This window comes from Malurus melanocephalus, unplaced genomic scaffold (genome assembly GCF_030028575.1).
Source record: "Malurus melanocephalus ecotype Western Australia unplaced genomic scaffold, MMel_1.1 scaffold_419, whole genome shotgun sequence".
Classification (NCBI taxonomy): Eukaryota; Metazoa; Chordata; class Aves; order Passeriformes; family Maluridae; genus Malurus; species Malurus melanocephalus.
Window position 1 is genome coordinate 174,598 of NW_026623651.1, and position 15,017 is coordinate 189,614.

The 15,017-nt window shown below is 51.0% G+C and overlaps 1 protein-coding gene across 3 annotated transcripts in view; it reads left to right on the forward strand.

Moving 5' to 3' along the window:
- COLGALT2 (collagen beta(1-O)galactosyltransferase 2) overlaps positions 1 to 15,017 on the forward strand; it is a 55,579-nt gene that overhangs the window by 26,936 nt on the left and 13,626 nt on the right. For all 3 annotated transcript variants that reach the window (XR_008966231.1, XR_008966232.1, XM_057379734.1), the window contains exons 2-7: positions 4,871 to 4,981; positions 6,154 to 6,271; positions 7,541 to 7,675; positions 9,463 to 9,667; positions 13,677 to 13,796; positions 14,250 to 14,326. Coding sequence is in view for 1 of the 3 variants with exons in the window: in XM_057379734.1 (XP_057235717.1) it covers positions 4,871 to 4,981; positions 6,154 to 6,271; positions 7,541 to 7,675; positions 9,463 to 9,667; positions 13,677 to 13,796; positions 14,250 to 14,326 (766 nt within the window). In the remaining 2 variants the exon portion in view is untranslated. The remainder of the gene's footprint in view (positions 1 to 4,870; positions 4,982 to 6,153; positions 6,272 to 7,540; positions 7,676 to 9,462; positions 9,668 to 13,676; positions 13,797 to 14,249; positions 14,327 to 15,017) is intronic.

The window sequence follows — 15,017 nt, forward strand, 5'->3', positions numbered from 1 at the left end:
GGGGCACTCCCCAGAGCATTGGGGGCACTCCCCAGAGCATTGGGGGCACTCCCAGAGCATTGGGGGCACTCCCCGAGCATTGGGCTCACTCCCCAGAGCATTGGGGGCACTCCCCAGAGCATTAGGGGCACTCCCCAGAGCATCAGGGGCACTCCCCAGAGCATTGGGGGCACTCCCCGTGGCATTGGGGGCACTCCCAGAGCATTGGGCTCACTCCCCAGAGCATTAGGGGCACTCCCCAGAGCATCAGGGGCACTCCCCAGGCCATTGGGGGCTCTCCCTATGCTGTCGGTGCTGGTTCAGCTCAGAAGGTGCTGGGGAAGATGCTGAGCCCTGCTCTGAGGTGTGAGCTGTGTCTGTGAGTGTTTAAGCACCTCTGTCAGCCCAAGTTCTGGGCAGAGCACACAGAAGTGTGCTTCCCCCATCCCTTGGTCTGAGCTGTAACCTCCCTCTGAATGTTTTGTTGCTGCTCGGCTCGGTGGGAGCCCAGGGGAGCTGCTGGTGCTTTTGTCACCGGTTTCTGTGCTGCAGTTGTTAGGAATGTTCTGACAGGCTTCCACTGACTCTGGGCTTGGCTCTGCAGAGACCCTGTGGGTTTAGGGCGCGTGGCCAGCCCATGGCTCTCGCTTCAGTGGAGCTCAGTGTTGTAGCACATCCCATAGCAAGCCTCATGGGTGAATTGAATCCCTGGCTGCAGGCAGAAAGAGGAACCGAGGGAGATGGTTAAAATGAATATCCCCAGGGTTTCCTGGGACTTGGTTGCATTCCCAGCTTGATTCTGCAGTTCATGGAGGCAGCAGGAGGCCTGGAATGCCACGTGCATCCTCTTCACATGAGCCATTGTCATGGGAAGCCCAGCAGCAGCAGCACCCTGAGCATTGCCACCCTTTGGATGTCCTCAGCAGGCCCTCTGGAGCCTGGCTGCTGCACAGCTTTGGCACTCACAGCCTCAAGGGTGACCCCAACACCCTCCTCAAGCCCAGCTGTGCTCAAAGCACTGACAGGAAGGGAAAAGAGCCTCCTCACAGCCTTTGTTTCTGAAAGCTGACTGCCTGCAGTCCTGACTCCGGTGAAGCACTGACTCCTGTTGGAAGCCATCCCTTCCACCCCGTGTGCCCAAGGGAAAAGGTGGGGAATTGTTAAATTCAGTAGAAAAATTCCTGCAGGGCCCTGGCTGTGGGGTTTGCCACAGCTTGGGTCACAGTGTGCCCTGTGCTGTGACAGGCTGGCTGCACACAGGGTGCATTTTGTCCTCAGTACTTTTCCTATGCAGATGGTGAAGGTGAAAATTTTCTCCTCTGACCCAGTGCCTGAGGTAAATAAATTGTAAATAGCCTGGGAGAACAGGCCAGGGTGTGAAGAAGTGAAAAAGGGGGATTGTTATTTTTAAATCCCTTTTTGGGGAGGGAAAGAGGAGACCAGCCATCAAAGCCTAAATTAACTCTCTCTGCAAACATGGTTGGAGGAGACATTATCAAGCTAAAAATACGAGCAGTTTGTAAAAGGAGCCCTTTTCCTCCTGTGCTGCTCCTCACATTACCCAATTAAAACAGGAGGTGCTTAGCATCCTGCTTTGCTTTTCCACCGTGCACGATCCACGAGTTTTTTTGGGAGGGGGTGCTTTGCTGAGTGTGAACAATGAGGGCTTGTGTCCATGGTACCACTCCTGGGTAGAGCCAAAGTAAATATTGAAGTGGTTGTAGTTATGCCGACATGAGCCCCTATATGAACATTCTCAGTGTTCAGAACTTTTCAGAAATTTAAATTCTGTTTATTGGAAATGGGTTTAAATCCGAGTGGAAAAAACTTCTGTGTTACTGGAATATAGGTGTCCACCTGGAGGTGTGCTCTGATTTATTTATTAAACTTCCTTTTCTAAAAAGAGTAGAATGAATTAGAATTTTTTTCCCTCCATTTTTTACAACCTGCACAGGCTTCAGGTTGTAAATCTTGTAGGGCACCTTTTTTTCCTTGATTAAATTTTGAATTCATTTAGTCAGCTCTTGAAAATGATGTTGCTGATCCACCCAAAGCCAGGATTTGAACCTGATGCCAGATCAGCAGTGTGATAGACTCACACACAAATTATAGTGCTGTGCTTTGAGAAAATACACCCAAAAATGCAGGCACTGCCTCATTCTAAGGACCATATGGACAAACCATGCTCTTGGTGAGCTCATGGAGCTGGGTCACAGTGATTCACTCTCCTTGTCCTGTCAAGTGCAGACCATGGACCAGTAAAGATCAGAGGATGGATTGAAAATACTTTTTTAGGACAGGCAAGCAGGGAGAGGTGATAGCATCTCTTGTGTGACAAGTTCTCAGCATGGAGCTGCAGTCTGAGCAGTGTACTCGGCTTCCTGAAGTCCTGCCAAAGAGGTGTTTGTAATGTGGAGTGTCCTGATGTGCCTCTCAGAGCTTCAGGAGCTCTTGCTCCCCGTGGCAAGTCCTGCTCACATTTTAATTAGCCTGTTTTTCTTGTGCAGAGGTTGTCATTTCAGGGGAAAAAAAAAAAAGGAGGGAAAAATAAAGTAAGTGCCTGTTTTTCCACACAGTGTTATTGCAAACATCATTGCTGCTGGTTTTTTTCTAGGGGGAAAGGTGGACTGGTTCAGGCACTACAATAGGAGTCAGTGCTGATGCTGTTTGATCTTAATTTAATTATTTTGGAACTAACAGTGATAATTGCTTTTGTAATGGCTTGGGTTGTTTGGATTTTTGGGTCTTTTCTATTGGTTTGGTTTTGCGGTTTTTCTTTGGTTGGGTTTTTTTGAGCTCCGAGCTGGAAAAACAAACGTTTGCCAAACTGCTAGCCATAGGGCATATTTCATCCAGTGTGGAACAGACTTTATTGCCTTTGAGGGCTTTTGGGCTGAGAAATGCTGCTGGGTGGACAGTCCTGGAGAGAGCTGTCCCTGCTTTGAGCCAGAGCCTTGGCTCATCCGTGTACTCAAGGGGTCTGCTGGGATGTGAATTTACCTTTGTGGGGTCACCGTGACAGCCTGGGCAGTAAAGTCATGGAATTGTGGAATGGTTTGGTTGGAAAATGCCTTTTTTCTCCCAGCAGATTCTTTGTGGGTAGATGTAGAGATTCCTTTGTCTCCCATTCACACGTTTCACTGCTGCTTGGAGGATGTTGGCTGGTGGTGTCTCCTGGGTAAATTTTGTCAAGGGCTGGCATTAGAAGGACTGGGATGGGGTTAGAAGGAGTGGGATGAGACTTGCTGAGGGGAACAGGCCCATGGACCTGACCCCATGGGAGCTGTGTGCTGACTCTAACAGTCTCCATGGTTCTTGAGGCTGGTCTGGAATGGCAAAGAGGATGTTGTGGGGTGAACTGTGGCATTCCCCAGGTGGCCTCTGCTGTCTCAGCCTCGTTTATGTGATGCCCAGAGTGTAGGGCAGGACCTTCTTGGTGCCACTGCAGCCCCAGCAGTGACCATGAACATGAGGCTATTTTCCCAGTTCTCTGGTATTTCAGGAATTGTGGAGCTGCATGTGCAGCTGGAGCGTGGGAGGGAAGCCGAACAGGACCTGTGGGATGCCATGGTAGCTGTGGAAGCCCAGAGAATTGTGTGAAAAGGGGCTCCAGGGGATGTGCTTTGTCCATCAAACCCATGGAGCAAGCTGGGCAGCCCCAGGTCATCACTGGGGCTGTTCTGGGCCCATCCAGACATCACTGCAAACTGCATGTACAGCGCAGYGTGAACCAGGCTTGGTAACAAACACACCCTGGTGGAGCCATGAGTGAGCCCAGCCTTGCTCTGACACAGGAGAGATTTAATGGCACAGGAACCAGCCCCTCTTCTCATGCTGAACTCTCACTGTTTATTGTTTCAACAGATGGGAATAAATATTCTACAAATAATCTTCCTGGCCTAAAGCGATTGTGATGTTCTGATGAGAAATAAACTGAAAATACCAGTTCTTGGTTCTGTTTTAATTTAGAGCAGGCTAGAGCCCATGGGAATGCTATGTTCTTGCTGCCTGAGCTGAAAAGGGTTCATGCCCTGCTTTTCATCTGTAGGGTCATGGGGTGACTTGGAGTGGAGGTGTTCTCCTGAAATAGCTTTGGAGTAGCTGTCGGGTTTGGGATATGGCTCCTTTCTTTCTTTTCTCTTTTCCAGGGAGCTCTGTCTTTCAGTAAGGTGCAGGATGCCCTGGGAGGTGCCTGAGGGTGAAACAAGAAGTTTGTAGCAGTTGAGGGGGGTTTCCAGCACCGTCCCCTCAGTGATGTGTTTGACACCGCCTTTCCTGTCTCCGCGGGACCTTTTGGGACTGCCTGTACTCCCCGAGGGATAGGAAGGGATTATAAATTCCCTTTACAGGAGCCTGCTGAGCTGTGCCCTGCCATGGGGCTGTGCTTTCCTGCCCACTGCAGCCAGGAAAAACAAGCAGTCCTTCTGGTGAAGGGAATGTATGGTGGGATCTGCCCCAGCCCTGTGCAAAGCCCTGGTCCTGGGGAAGAGGAACTGGGGTGGAACTGGTTCACCCCTCCTGTGCCCCAAAGACTTGAGCACCATAGGCAGAGAATATGAATCTGTGCCTCCCGTTCCAGCCTCTGCAGCTCAACCCTGCAGAAAAAATCCATTCTCCAGTGAGCGCTGCGTGCCTTCCCTGCACTGACAGCACATTGCAGCTATTTGTTTTGGTTATTAAACTGTTCTTATCTCAGCTCCCGGGTTTTGTGCCCTTTCCTGGGTCTCCTCCCCACCCCATGGAACCAGCAGGGTGGCACTCAGCTGCCAGCTGGGGTTGTGCTGTCTTTTTGGGTGGCTGCACTGGACAGAGCACCCTGTGGCACAGCAGGGGTTAAGGCACAGGACACAAACCTCATACTGACGCTCTTGCTGTGCTCTTGCTTTGCCAGGGCAGCCACTGACCACAACATTGACAACACCACAGCCATGCTCAGGGAGTGGCTGAAGAACGTGCAGCACCTGTACCACGACGTGGAGTGGCGGCCCATGGAGGAACCCCCGTGAGTACCTGGCAGGGGCTCCTGCCTGCACAGCCCACGTTCCTCAGGTTCCCTCTTTCCAAACCAGGAGCTGGACTCAATGTCAAGCATGAAAATTGTGGATTGTTTGTTTTCTGGGGTCTGTCCCATTAAAATTGCCTTCTTATGGAAAAAGGCAAGGTGAGGTCTCTGTGGAAAGGTCTCTGAGTTCAGTGAAGCACGTCGTGCAGAATTTCGTGGAAGAAGGTATTTTCCATTCAGTTATTTAGCATCTGTAGCTGCTCTCTTTGCATGGTAAACAAATTACATCAAGAGCTACAGGGAATTAGAGTAATCATTCTTTATTTGCAAGGAAGCAGAGAAATTAAAGCCCATTTCATTGCCTCTATGAAAGCTCTGAGACACCAAATATTCAGTAAGTGCTGAGCTAGAGAACTAGAATTCAGCATATTATGCCTTTGCATGACTTGCAGGACCATTGCTTTGAAATATGATGTGTTGGGTTTTTATTACTTCAATTTTTATTTATTTTTAAGATCAGCTGTTCCTGGGTTTGTTCTGTGTTCCATTTCATCCATCAAGGAAAATTACATCAGTTTCCCCTTCCTTTAGGCTTGCTTTTGTATTCGACTTCCTCACTGCAGTGGTGGGGAATTTGTGGTACAGACCCCCAGGGAATGCTGGTTTTATTGACATTTTTAATCCTTTGATTTGAATAGAGTTTTCTTCATCCTGCCAAACTTTTAAGTTCTGCAGAAAGCTTTTAAAATTCTTAGCTCCTAGCCTGACTTATGCTGGCACTGTTTCCTAGTCCTGGATTCTTTTTCCTCACTGGGATCTGTCCTGAAGTTCCCTCCCATGTTTGTTACAAAGCTTTTGGAGCTGCCCCGAAGGCAGAGCCACCTGTGGGACAGTGCCAGAGCCATGCCTTGGGACATTCAGGAGCTGTCCCAGGATGGGGGGACGGTTCCTAATGATGCTCAGAGCCCAGGGAGGCTGGGCTGCCTTAGGTGCCTGATCTGGGCTCACCTAAAACAGGGTCTGGACAAAATTTACAGAATAAGATGCAGTTCGTTCATAATGAAGGCAGCAAGGAAACTCTTTCTTTTTGTTGTTTTTTTTTTTTTGTTTTGTTTTGACTGTTGTAAGAAAGCCCAGACATGGATTACAGTCCTTTTTTTTTCCTTTTCTAGGTCTTACCCAGAAGAAATTGGCCCAAAGCATTGGCCAAGCTCCCGATTCACTCATGTGATGAAGCTGCGCCAGGCTGCCCTGCGTGCCGCCCGCGAGAAGTGGTCAGACTACATCCTGGTAAATACCTGGTTTGGTTTATTGGCTGGCCTCAGGCAAAAGCTTTCCATGTGCTCACTGGATACTGGGGGCTGTCAGAAAGGTTCCTCTCCATCTAAAAACAAATTGAGATGTTGTGGGTCATTTCTTGCTCTGGTGAGCTAGAGACTTTGTGGTGAGGGAAGAGAGTCTTTGGGTGAGCTTAAAATTTCTCCACAGGCACAGGACTGAGCAGAGTCCTGGTGGTGGGAGGTGCCTCAAGCATCTCCACCTGGTGAAATGGAAGGGAAACTTTTTTCATGTTGTGGAAAAAGCTTTTGAAATTCTTAGCTCCTTCCCTGAGTTATGCTGGCACCGTTTCCGAGTCCTGGATTTTTATTCCTCACTGGGATCTGCCTGTTGTGTGGAGCAGCTGTGGGAAGATGCTGCCTTTGACCAACATGAGGGGGTGTTCCCACAGCCTCTGGGCAGGGCAAGCTGTGAGGGCACTTTAGGATTTGTTCTTGAAGGTCTTCACAGAGTGAACTCATCCTGAATTTCCAGTGATGGTGTTTTCCCTCGCAGCTCCCTGCTCCCTGTGCTGCTGTGGGGTCAGGGAATCTCTGCCCATCTCCCTGCTGCGCTGAGGGGCAGCCCTGTGCCCTGTGCAGTCAAACCCCTCCAGATCACTGCCTTTAGGGTGTTTTTTGCCAACCTCATGGAATCACAGAATTGTTAATGCTGGAAAAGACCTGAGATCTCAGAGTCCAGTTGTTGGCCTGCCATGTTCGCCGTTAAGCCCCATTCCCAAGTGCCACATCCACACATTTTTCAAACGCTTCCAGGGATGGCAGCTCCACCCTGGATGCCCCTGCCCTGGGCAGCCTTTTCCAATGCCTGACCACTCCTTTAGGAGAAATTTTCCCTAATACCCAGTCTGAAGTATCCCTGGGAGCAGAGCCTGATCCCTCTGGCTGCCCCCTCCTGTCAGGGAGTTGTGCAGGTCCACAAGGTCCCCCCTGTTCCTCCTTTGCTCCAGGCTGAGCCCCTTTCCCAGCTCCCCCAGCCGCTCCTGGGGCTCCAGCCCCTTCTCCAGCTCTGTTCCCTTCCCTGGACATGCTCCAGCCCCTCCAGGGCTGTTCTCATTGTGAGGGGCCAGAGATGCCCCAGCAGTGCCAGCGCAGGGGACGGGCACTGCCCTGGGCCTGTGGCCACACCGGGGCTGCTCGTGTGCCTCTGGTGCCTCATTCCCAGCAAAGCATCAGGGGAATCATCGTTTCACCTGCTAACAAGGTCCTCTTCCTTCTCCAGTTTGTTGATGCAGATAATTTACTGACCAACCCCCAGACCCTGGAGCTGCTGATGGCAGAGAACAAGACGCTGGTGGCACCGATGCTCGAGTCGCGCTCGCTCTACTCCAACTTCTGGTGTGGCATCACGCCCCAGGCAGGTCACCTTGYGCTGGGGCTGGGGGAATGGTGTCCCCAGGAACTCCTGTCCCTGTCCCCAGAGCAGCAGGCATCCCTCCTGTTTGCTGGGCTTCCCCATCTGCTGCTGCAGCCTCTTTCTCATGGGCAGAAGCTGCTGTGGCTCTGAGGTGGTGTTAACATGTGGTACAGCCCCACCAATTGCACAAAAACCACTGAGAAACAGATGACAGGTTTTTTAAGATGGCTCTGTGTGTTTCTGTAATGGCCTTAAAACCCTTGGTGCATGATTTTAAGGCAGTTTCTCTGTACAGTGATGCTAATCCAAGAGGAATTTGCTTTTCTTTCCACAGCTCGCCATTGTGTCTAAGTTATCTTTCTCACCTGTGAGCAAGATTTATGTGGTGGGGCACATCCTTTGCCTTGCAGCGGTGTGTGTGTGCTGAAGTGTGTGTGTGCTGAAGTATGCATATAACCGATGCATGTGCTGAGCCTAAAAATCAGAGTTTCACATTTCCTGTTCAGTGTTACCTTTTCATGTTACTTCAGAACAGCTGTACTGTGTCAGAGCACAGGTTCATCTGCAGAATCCACTGTTCTAGGGAATATGGTAAAAAAGTGAGTGGTACTTCCCCAAAATGCTTTTCCATCCTCTGGCAGTCCCCTTCTGGGTTTTTGAAAAAAAGTATTTATCTTTAAAGCTCTCAGTGGTTTTTTTCTCCTACAGAAATCCCTGTCTGAATCTATGTTTTGACACCCACACCATCTTATGGCAAGGAGTTCCACAGTTCAGACTAAGTAATGGGATGAAAAAATATTTCAGGAAAAAGTCCTGAACTTTCCAAATTCTTGGGAAGTAAATGCAGAGATAAGAAAAGGGGTGTGGGGAGCTGTGTTTACTTGTTTCACTTGGGTTTTTTTACTTGTGTTTACTTTGTTTGAAAATGGAGATACAAACTCCACAGAAGAGGTGTTGATGGTGCTTTAGGTTTGTGAGGCCAAGCCCCAAGTCAGCCATGTTTCCCACTGGGGTACACCTACAGGCTGGAGTGGATCCCTGCCTGTGTGCACCAGCCCCAGCCCTGTGTCCCCAGCAGGAGCTTTCCACCAGCATCAGCTGAAAAAGGACAGGGGAAAACCAGCAAAGGTACCTGGCTGTAGGATTTTCTCCTTGGAGGAGTTCAGTGTGTTTATTTCCACACCCGAGGGTGTTGCACCCCCAGTGCTGGAAGCTGGCAGAGCTCCTGGATGCAGGGACCCAGGAGCTGCCTCCCATGGCACACTCAGAAGTAAGCATCAAACCTGCTTGCCTTGCAGTGGATTCTCACACAGCTGATGGAGAAGGCGCTGCCTTCACGCAGTGACAATTTTTTTTTTTAAAGTTGTGGATAGAATTAATTGGCAGATCTTACTCTCTGAGGTACTAAATGGACTTTGTGCCTGTTGAATGTGGAGGGTGTCATGGTGGCTGAGCAGCTGTGAGAATCAGGCTAGAGAGTCTTTAGTGCAAAAAGCATTTTGAAGAGCCAGGATAAAATAATCTGAGGTTTGAAGGATCCATTGCAGGGGAATTTTGCAGTGGAAAGGCTTGGTCTCCATGAGCTACCTGAAAACAGGGAGAAGGTCAGTCTTCAACTATTCTAAATATTTGACTGAGCCCTTTCCAAGTGGGTGCCACTGAAAAAGCTGAGAGTTGAGACCTGGTGAAGCTCTGCTGGAGAGCTCGGGGTGTGAGCTTTTGCTGAGGAACATCTTGGAAACAGCAATCTCTTCTAACAGTTTTAATTGTAATCTTTGTGTTTTCAGGGCTATTACAAAAGGACCCTGGAGTACCCCCTGATCCGGGAATGGAAGAGGATGGGTTGTTTTGCTGTCCCCATGATCCATTCCACGTTCCTCATCGACCTGAGGAAGGAGGCCTCCACCAAACTGGCTTTCTATCCCCCACACCAGGACTACACCTGGACCTTCGATGACATTATGGTCTTTGCCTTCTCCAGCCGCCAGGCAGGTGTGTCCAGAGCCTCTGCTGGGGAGGGGTCACTGCTGGGGACACACAGCACTGCACCTTCACAGCCCTGGATCCTGGGGGCACTTCAGTGGGCAGTTCAGACCCTGTTCCCTGTCCTCTCTGGGGTCCAGTCAGGGATAACCAGCAGCAAGGGTTTGGGAAGGTGCTTTTGGATTCAAAGGATGAGGGGGCTGTCCTTGGTGTGGGGCAATGTTTCAGAGCCAAAATGTGGAACTACACCCTTGGTTTGTGTCACAGCAGGTGAACACAGGAGGGTGCTGGGAGGGTGGAAGAGAGTCTGGAGGTGAGGTATATAAAGTCACCTTTTCCAAAAGATCCATGAGGAAAGGGTGAGAGCAAGAGACTCTCAAACCATCAAATCCTAGATCAGTTTGGGTTGGGAGGGACCTTAAAGCTCATCTCATTCCAGCCCCATGCCATGGGCAGGGACACCTTCCACCAGACAAGGTTGCTCCAAGCCCTGTCCAGCCTCACCTTGGGCACTTGCAGGCAGAGGAAATCTCTGGCCATTGATATTGGAAGGGAGCTCCAGGTGTCTCTGGGACGCCCCTGTCTCTGAAGTGGCTGATGCTGCTGGTGTGGGTGCTTGTGAGGAGGATGTTTGGTACTGATTGTTTCTGGGGAGTGGCTCTGGGAGTGGTGTGCCTGCAGCAGAGCCCAGGCTGGCAGAGCTGTGTGGGGCAGAGTCAGAGCTCAGGGGGCTCTGTCATGGCCATCTGTGGTGTTCTTCCTCTGCTGTGTTGGAGAGGGAAAGGTTTGGGGGATTGTGAGGAGAAAGGGATTGGTGAAACCTCAGCAGCACCCACAAGTGTCTTCTGTTCAGAGATCGTGGCAGAGTTGGTGATTTGCAGGAAAAAGTTGTTCATGGTTCTTTGAGTGATGTGCAGTTGGTGCTCCCTGTCCTCTGCAGAAGGCACAGAGTTCAGGGGAGCAGGAAAGGCTGCCCTGGGGAGCAGGCAGGCAGGGAGAAAGCCAAGGGAGGAAGGGTTGTTCTTGCTGTTGTTGTTGTGCAGGCTGAGCCTCCCTTCCCATTGCTCCCAGCCCAGCACAGCAGCCCCCAGCTGCCTGCAGCTTCCTTTGGGGTGGGGTGGTGGCTCTGGGTGTTGACAGCACCAAGAAGGATAGGGCTGTGCTTTCAGGCTGAGCAGGACGTTCTCAGATCAGCTGTGAGAGGATGAGGAGTGTCAGATGCCATGGAGGAGAGGCAGCAGAGCTGGAGCCTGTGGGAGCCAGAGGTGAGAGGGAATTGCAGAGCAGCTCCAGGGTCCTGCCTGAGTCAGGACATTGTGCAGGGCCAAGAGACTAGTCCCAGGTGCCACATCTCGGCTCTGGGCACAGCTGAAGTTTGAGTTTGGAGAGCAGAACAGGCTGCTCCAGACCTGCCATGCTCTTCCTTCTGCAGCTCTCCAGCAGGGCAGCCCCCAGCCCATGGGGTGACTGCAGTGCATCAGCTCCAGCTGCTTCAGGAATATTCCAGGGACTCAAACCCATCATTTTTTCCTTCTGTCCCAGAACACTTTAGCTTTTTCCAGGACTGACCCATGACATGCAGGGCTTTGTTCCAGCTGTCTGGCCAGTTGATCTGCTCAGATCGTTGGCTCGTGTCCTGGGCTGAGTTTTGTCACCCAGGATAAAAGAATGACATCCCAGTTCAGAAATGTGAGAAATGTGTGAGCTTCAAGGTAGATTTCTCTTTGCAGTAATTTCATTTGCCTTCCCTGCAGTCAGAAACTGTGTTGTTCTTGGTCCAGGGCGAGTGCTGTGCTCGATGCCTCAGATCATCCTATTGATTTCCAGCAGATAATGTGCTGCTGGAAGGACACACCTCTGTGAGAGGATGGGCCTGTGTGGGAGCCCTGACTCTGAACAAACCTCAGAGCAGCTGTGTCACTGTCAGCACTGGATTCTACAGAGCTCTGCACTCACAGGAGAGCTTTCAGCCAGACAGCTCAGCCTGCAGAAAAGGAGGCTCAGGTGAAACCTCAGAGCCCCTTCCAGGACCTAAAGGGGCTCCAAGAGAGCTGGAGAGGGACTGGGGACAAGGGATGGAGGGACAGGACACAGGGAATGGCTTCCCACTGGGAAAGGGCAGGGATGGATGGGATATTGGGGAGGAATCGTTCCTGTGAGGGTGGGGAGGCCCTGGCACAGGGTGCCCAGAGAAGCTGTGGCTGCCCCTGGATCCCTGGCAGTGTCCAAGGCCAGGCTGGACATTGGGGCTTGGAGCAGCCTGGGACAGTGGAAGGTGTCCCTGCCCATGGCAGGGATGGGATGAGATGGGATTTTAGGTCCCTTCCAGCCCAAGCCATTCCATGATCTTCTGAACTGCCTTGCAGCCTGGGGCTCTGCAGCCCCTGAGCCAGCCAGCCAGCAGGAAGGTTTGGTCACCAGGAAGTAGGGACAATTTAGGTTCCTTAACCATGGCTGTGATTTTAGGACATGACTGTAAACCCTGGACACTGCCTTTGAAGCTTATTAAGAATAACAGCACAAATACCTGTAGCTTTTCTGTCCCTTGTAGAAATCATTTAACTTTATTATAAAAATAGGGCTGGAGAGCAAACCCCCCCTCTCCATTTTATAGGAGCTTTACCACTCTCAAGAAGGTTTTATCCCAGAAAGAGCAGGAACACTGGGTGAACCCATGCAGATGAAGTGTGTCCAAGGCAGCGGAAGACAAGAACGGAGATCAGCGAGCCACACGAGATTAGTTGATCAGATCAGTGCCAAACCCATTAATGTCAGCAGGTAGCATTTTTTTATTCTGCCCTTTACCTGAATTGCAGCTGACAGCTGAATGTGTTTTGGCAAGTAGCACAGCCAGCAAATTACATGTGGAACTCAAAAATGAGAGAAACACTGGGGTCATTAGTGCCGACAGTTCCGCTCGGCTAAAAATACCAGGGATTAGGGGCACCAACAGATGAAAGCATCAGCACACCAGGTAGTGTCTGCTTTTCATTTATTTCCTCGAGGGAGGGGGCTGGTTGAGCTTGTTCCATTAAAAAAAAAAAAAAGGCATTTTTTGGGCCAGTTATGTGGGTTCTAGCAGCTTTGATGGGGATTAGTTAATAAAGGACCTTACCAGAACTCAGTGAAAAACAACAGAAATACTTCCCCAGGCTTCTCTGGATGTGGCTTTTGAATGCTGCCTGATGTGACAGACACAGTTACAGCCAGTGGTGAACAAATTCTTGTCATCCCAGATTTTGCTGGTGCTGGGATGTTTCCACTGGGTGGCTCCAGGACGGGCTTTGCACCTTCCTTTTGTTTCCACCTTCAACAAGCAGTTGAAAAGCTTGTGAGTAAAAGGGTGTCATGTTATCACATCTGTTCTCTTCACTGGTGTCTCACTCTGGTGTTTTCCTTTCATCTTCAGGGCGCAGTTTACTCTCTCAGTCCTGGAGAGGAAAGGACCGTGTTTGGTGGTAACTTGACACTTCCAAGGTCGTTGTCATTTGTATTCCTCGAACTCCCTTGCCAGCATGGATGAAAATGTATCACCTTTATTTCCTAGCAGAGCAAAAGGAAGCAGTGATAAAGAACAGAATAGTTTGGGTTAGAAGGAGCCTTAAAGATCAGCTTGTTCAAGGGACACCCTCTTCTATCCCAGGCTGCTCCAAGCCCTTGGACACTTCCAGGGATCCAGGGGCAGCCACAGCTTCTCTGGACACCCTGTGCCAGGGCCTCCCCACCTTCCTAGGGAGGAATTTGTCCCCAGTATCCAATATCTGTTCAGTGGGAAGCCATCATCCCCTGTCTTGTCACTCCAGGCCCTTGCAGGGTTGGTCAGTAGGAATTGGTTTTAGGGCAGAGGCCGCTTGCTGCCAGCCAGGCAAAACAGAACCAGAACTGGAATGATTTTGGGTTGTTTGCCTGTGAAGCAGAGCTTTTTGGAGCCAAGGTCCTGGCAGGAGTGTGGTTGTGGCTGTGCAGCAGAGAGCAGGGAGGTGCCCTGAGTGCAGCCTGTGCTTTGTGTGATCCCCAGGAGTCCAGATGTTCATCTGCAACCGCGAGCACTACGGCTCCCTGCCCATGCCACTGAAGCCACAACAGTCACTGCAGGAGGAGGCTGAGAACTTCGTGCACACCCTGATCGAGGCCATGAGTGAGTTGCTGTGCCCAGCCATGAGGGACTCCCCAGTTCATCCCTGCAGAGTTCTCCTGCCAGCTCTCCTTCCCCTGGGAGCCTGCACCCTCATCTGGCTGCCCTCACGTTGTTTGGATGCACAGCTTTCTGAAATTACACCTGGGGATGTAATTGCTTCACAGTCAGGGCAGGCCTATCCACAGAATCCACCAGCTTCCCCAGATCAAATGCATCTCTGGTGTGGAAGAGCTGCTGCATGTCCATGTCCTCTCCCTGATGTGTGTCTGGCCCGTGGCTGCTGGCTCTGCCTCTGCTGTGAGGATGCTTCCTGCTGTTCCCATGCTGCTGTTCCCATTCTGCTGTTCTCTCCTGCTGTTCCCATTCTTCTGTTCCCTCCTGATCCCAAATCCCTGGGGCCTGTGGTGCAGGGAGTGCACAGGGTGACCTTTTAGGGTCTCTCTTCTCTTTCAGTTGATCGCCCTCCCGTGGAGCCCTCCCAATACATCTCTGTCCCCCCGAAGCGCCCCAGCAAGATGGGGTTTGATGAAGTAAGGATTTGTTTCTGTTTATTGTCTTCTCTTCCAATTCACCACCAGATCTCGATGTCCCTTCCACCTGAAACTGTGCTGTGATTCTGTGTTGTAATTCAGCCAGGAGAGAGGCTGAGGAGCAGCTTATTTAACTTCCTAGTCCTTGTGTTGTGTGCTCTGCATCTGATTCTGCGGAGCATCTCAGCCTTCCTCCTGTCTGTGACACAAACTGGTCCTTTGGGAAAGCTTTCCAGCTTTCCAGTGGCAGGAAGGAAGGATTTCTGTCACCTGAGAGAGACACTGGGGGCAGGTGGGGTATCCAGCTGCGTTCTGGCCCAGTCTGGATGCCCCTAGGGATGCAAACCATTCCTGGGGAGAAAGCTGGAGAGGGACAGGCCAGGCTTTGCCTGGTGTGTGTGTTGTTCCCAGAGCCTGCAGCTGCCAGGGTGGCTCTGGCACCAAGGGACTTGTGGGGTCAGGGGAGCCTTTGTCCTCTTGGGATGTCCTGCTCTGTTTTTGGGATCCCTGAAGCTGAACCCGGGCTGGCTGTGTGTGTTGCAGCACTGCGGGTCAGGGTTCCTATGGGACCAACACTGCTGATGGTCCCATTGCTCTGTTTGATACAAACCTAAATATCCTGTGTCTCTGGGAATTACAGACTTGGCTCTATCTGGGCTCCCCTCACTTCTCTTCATCCTCACACAGCAAG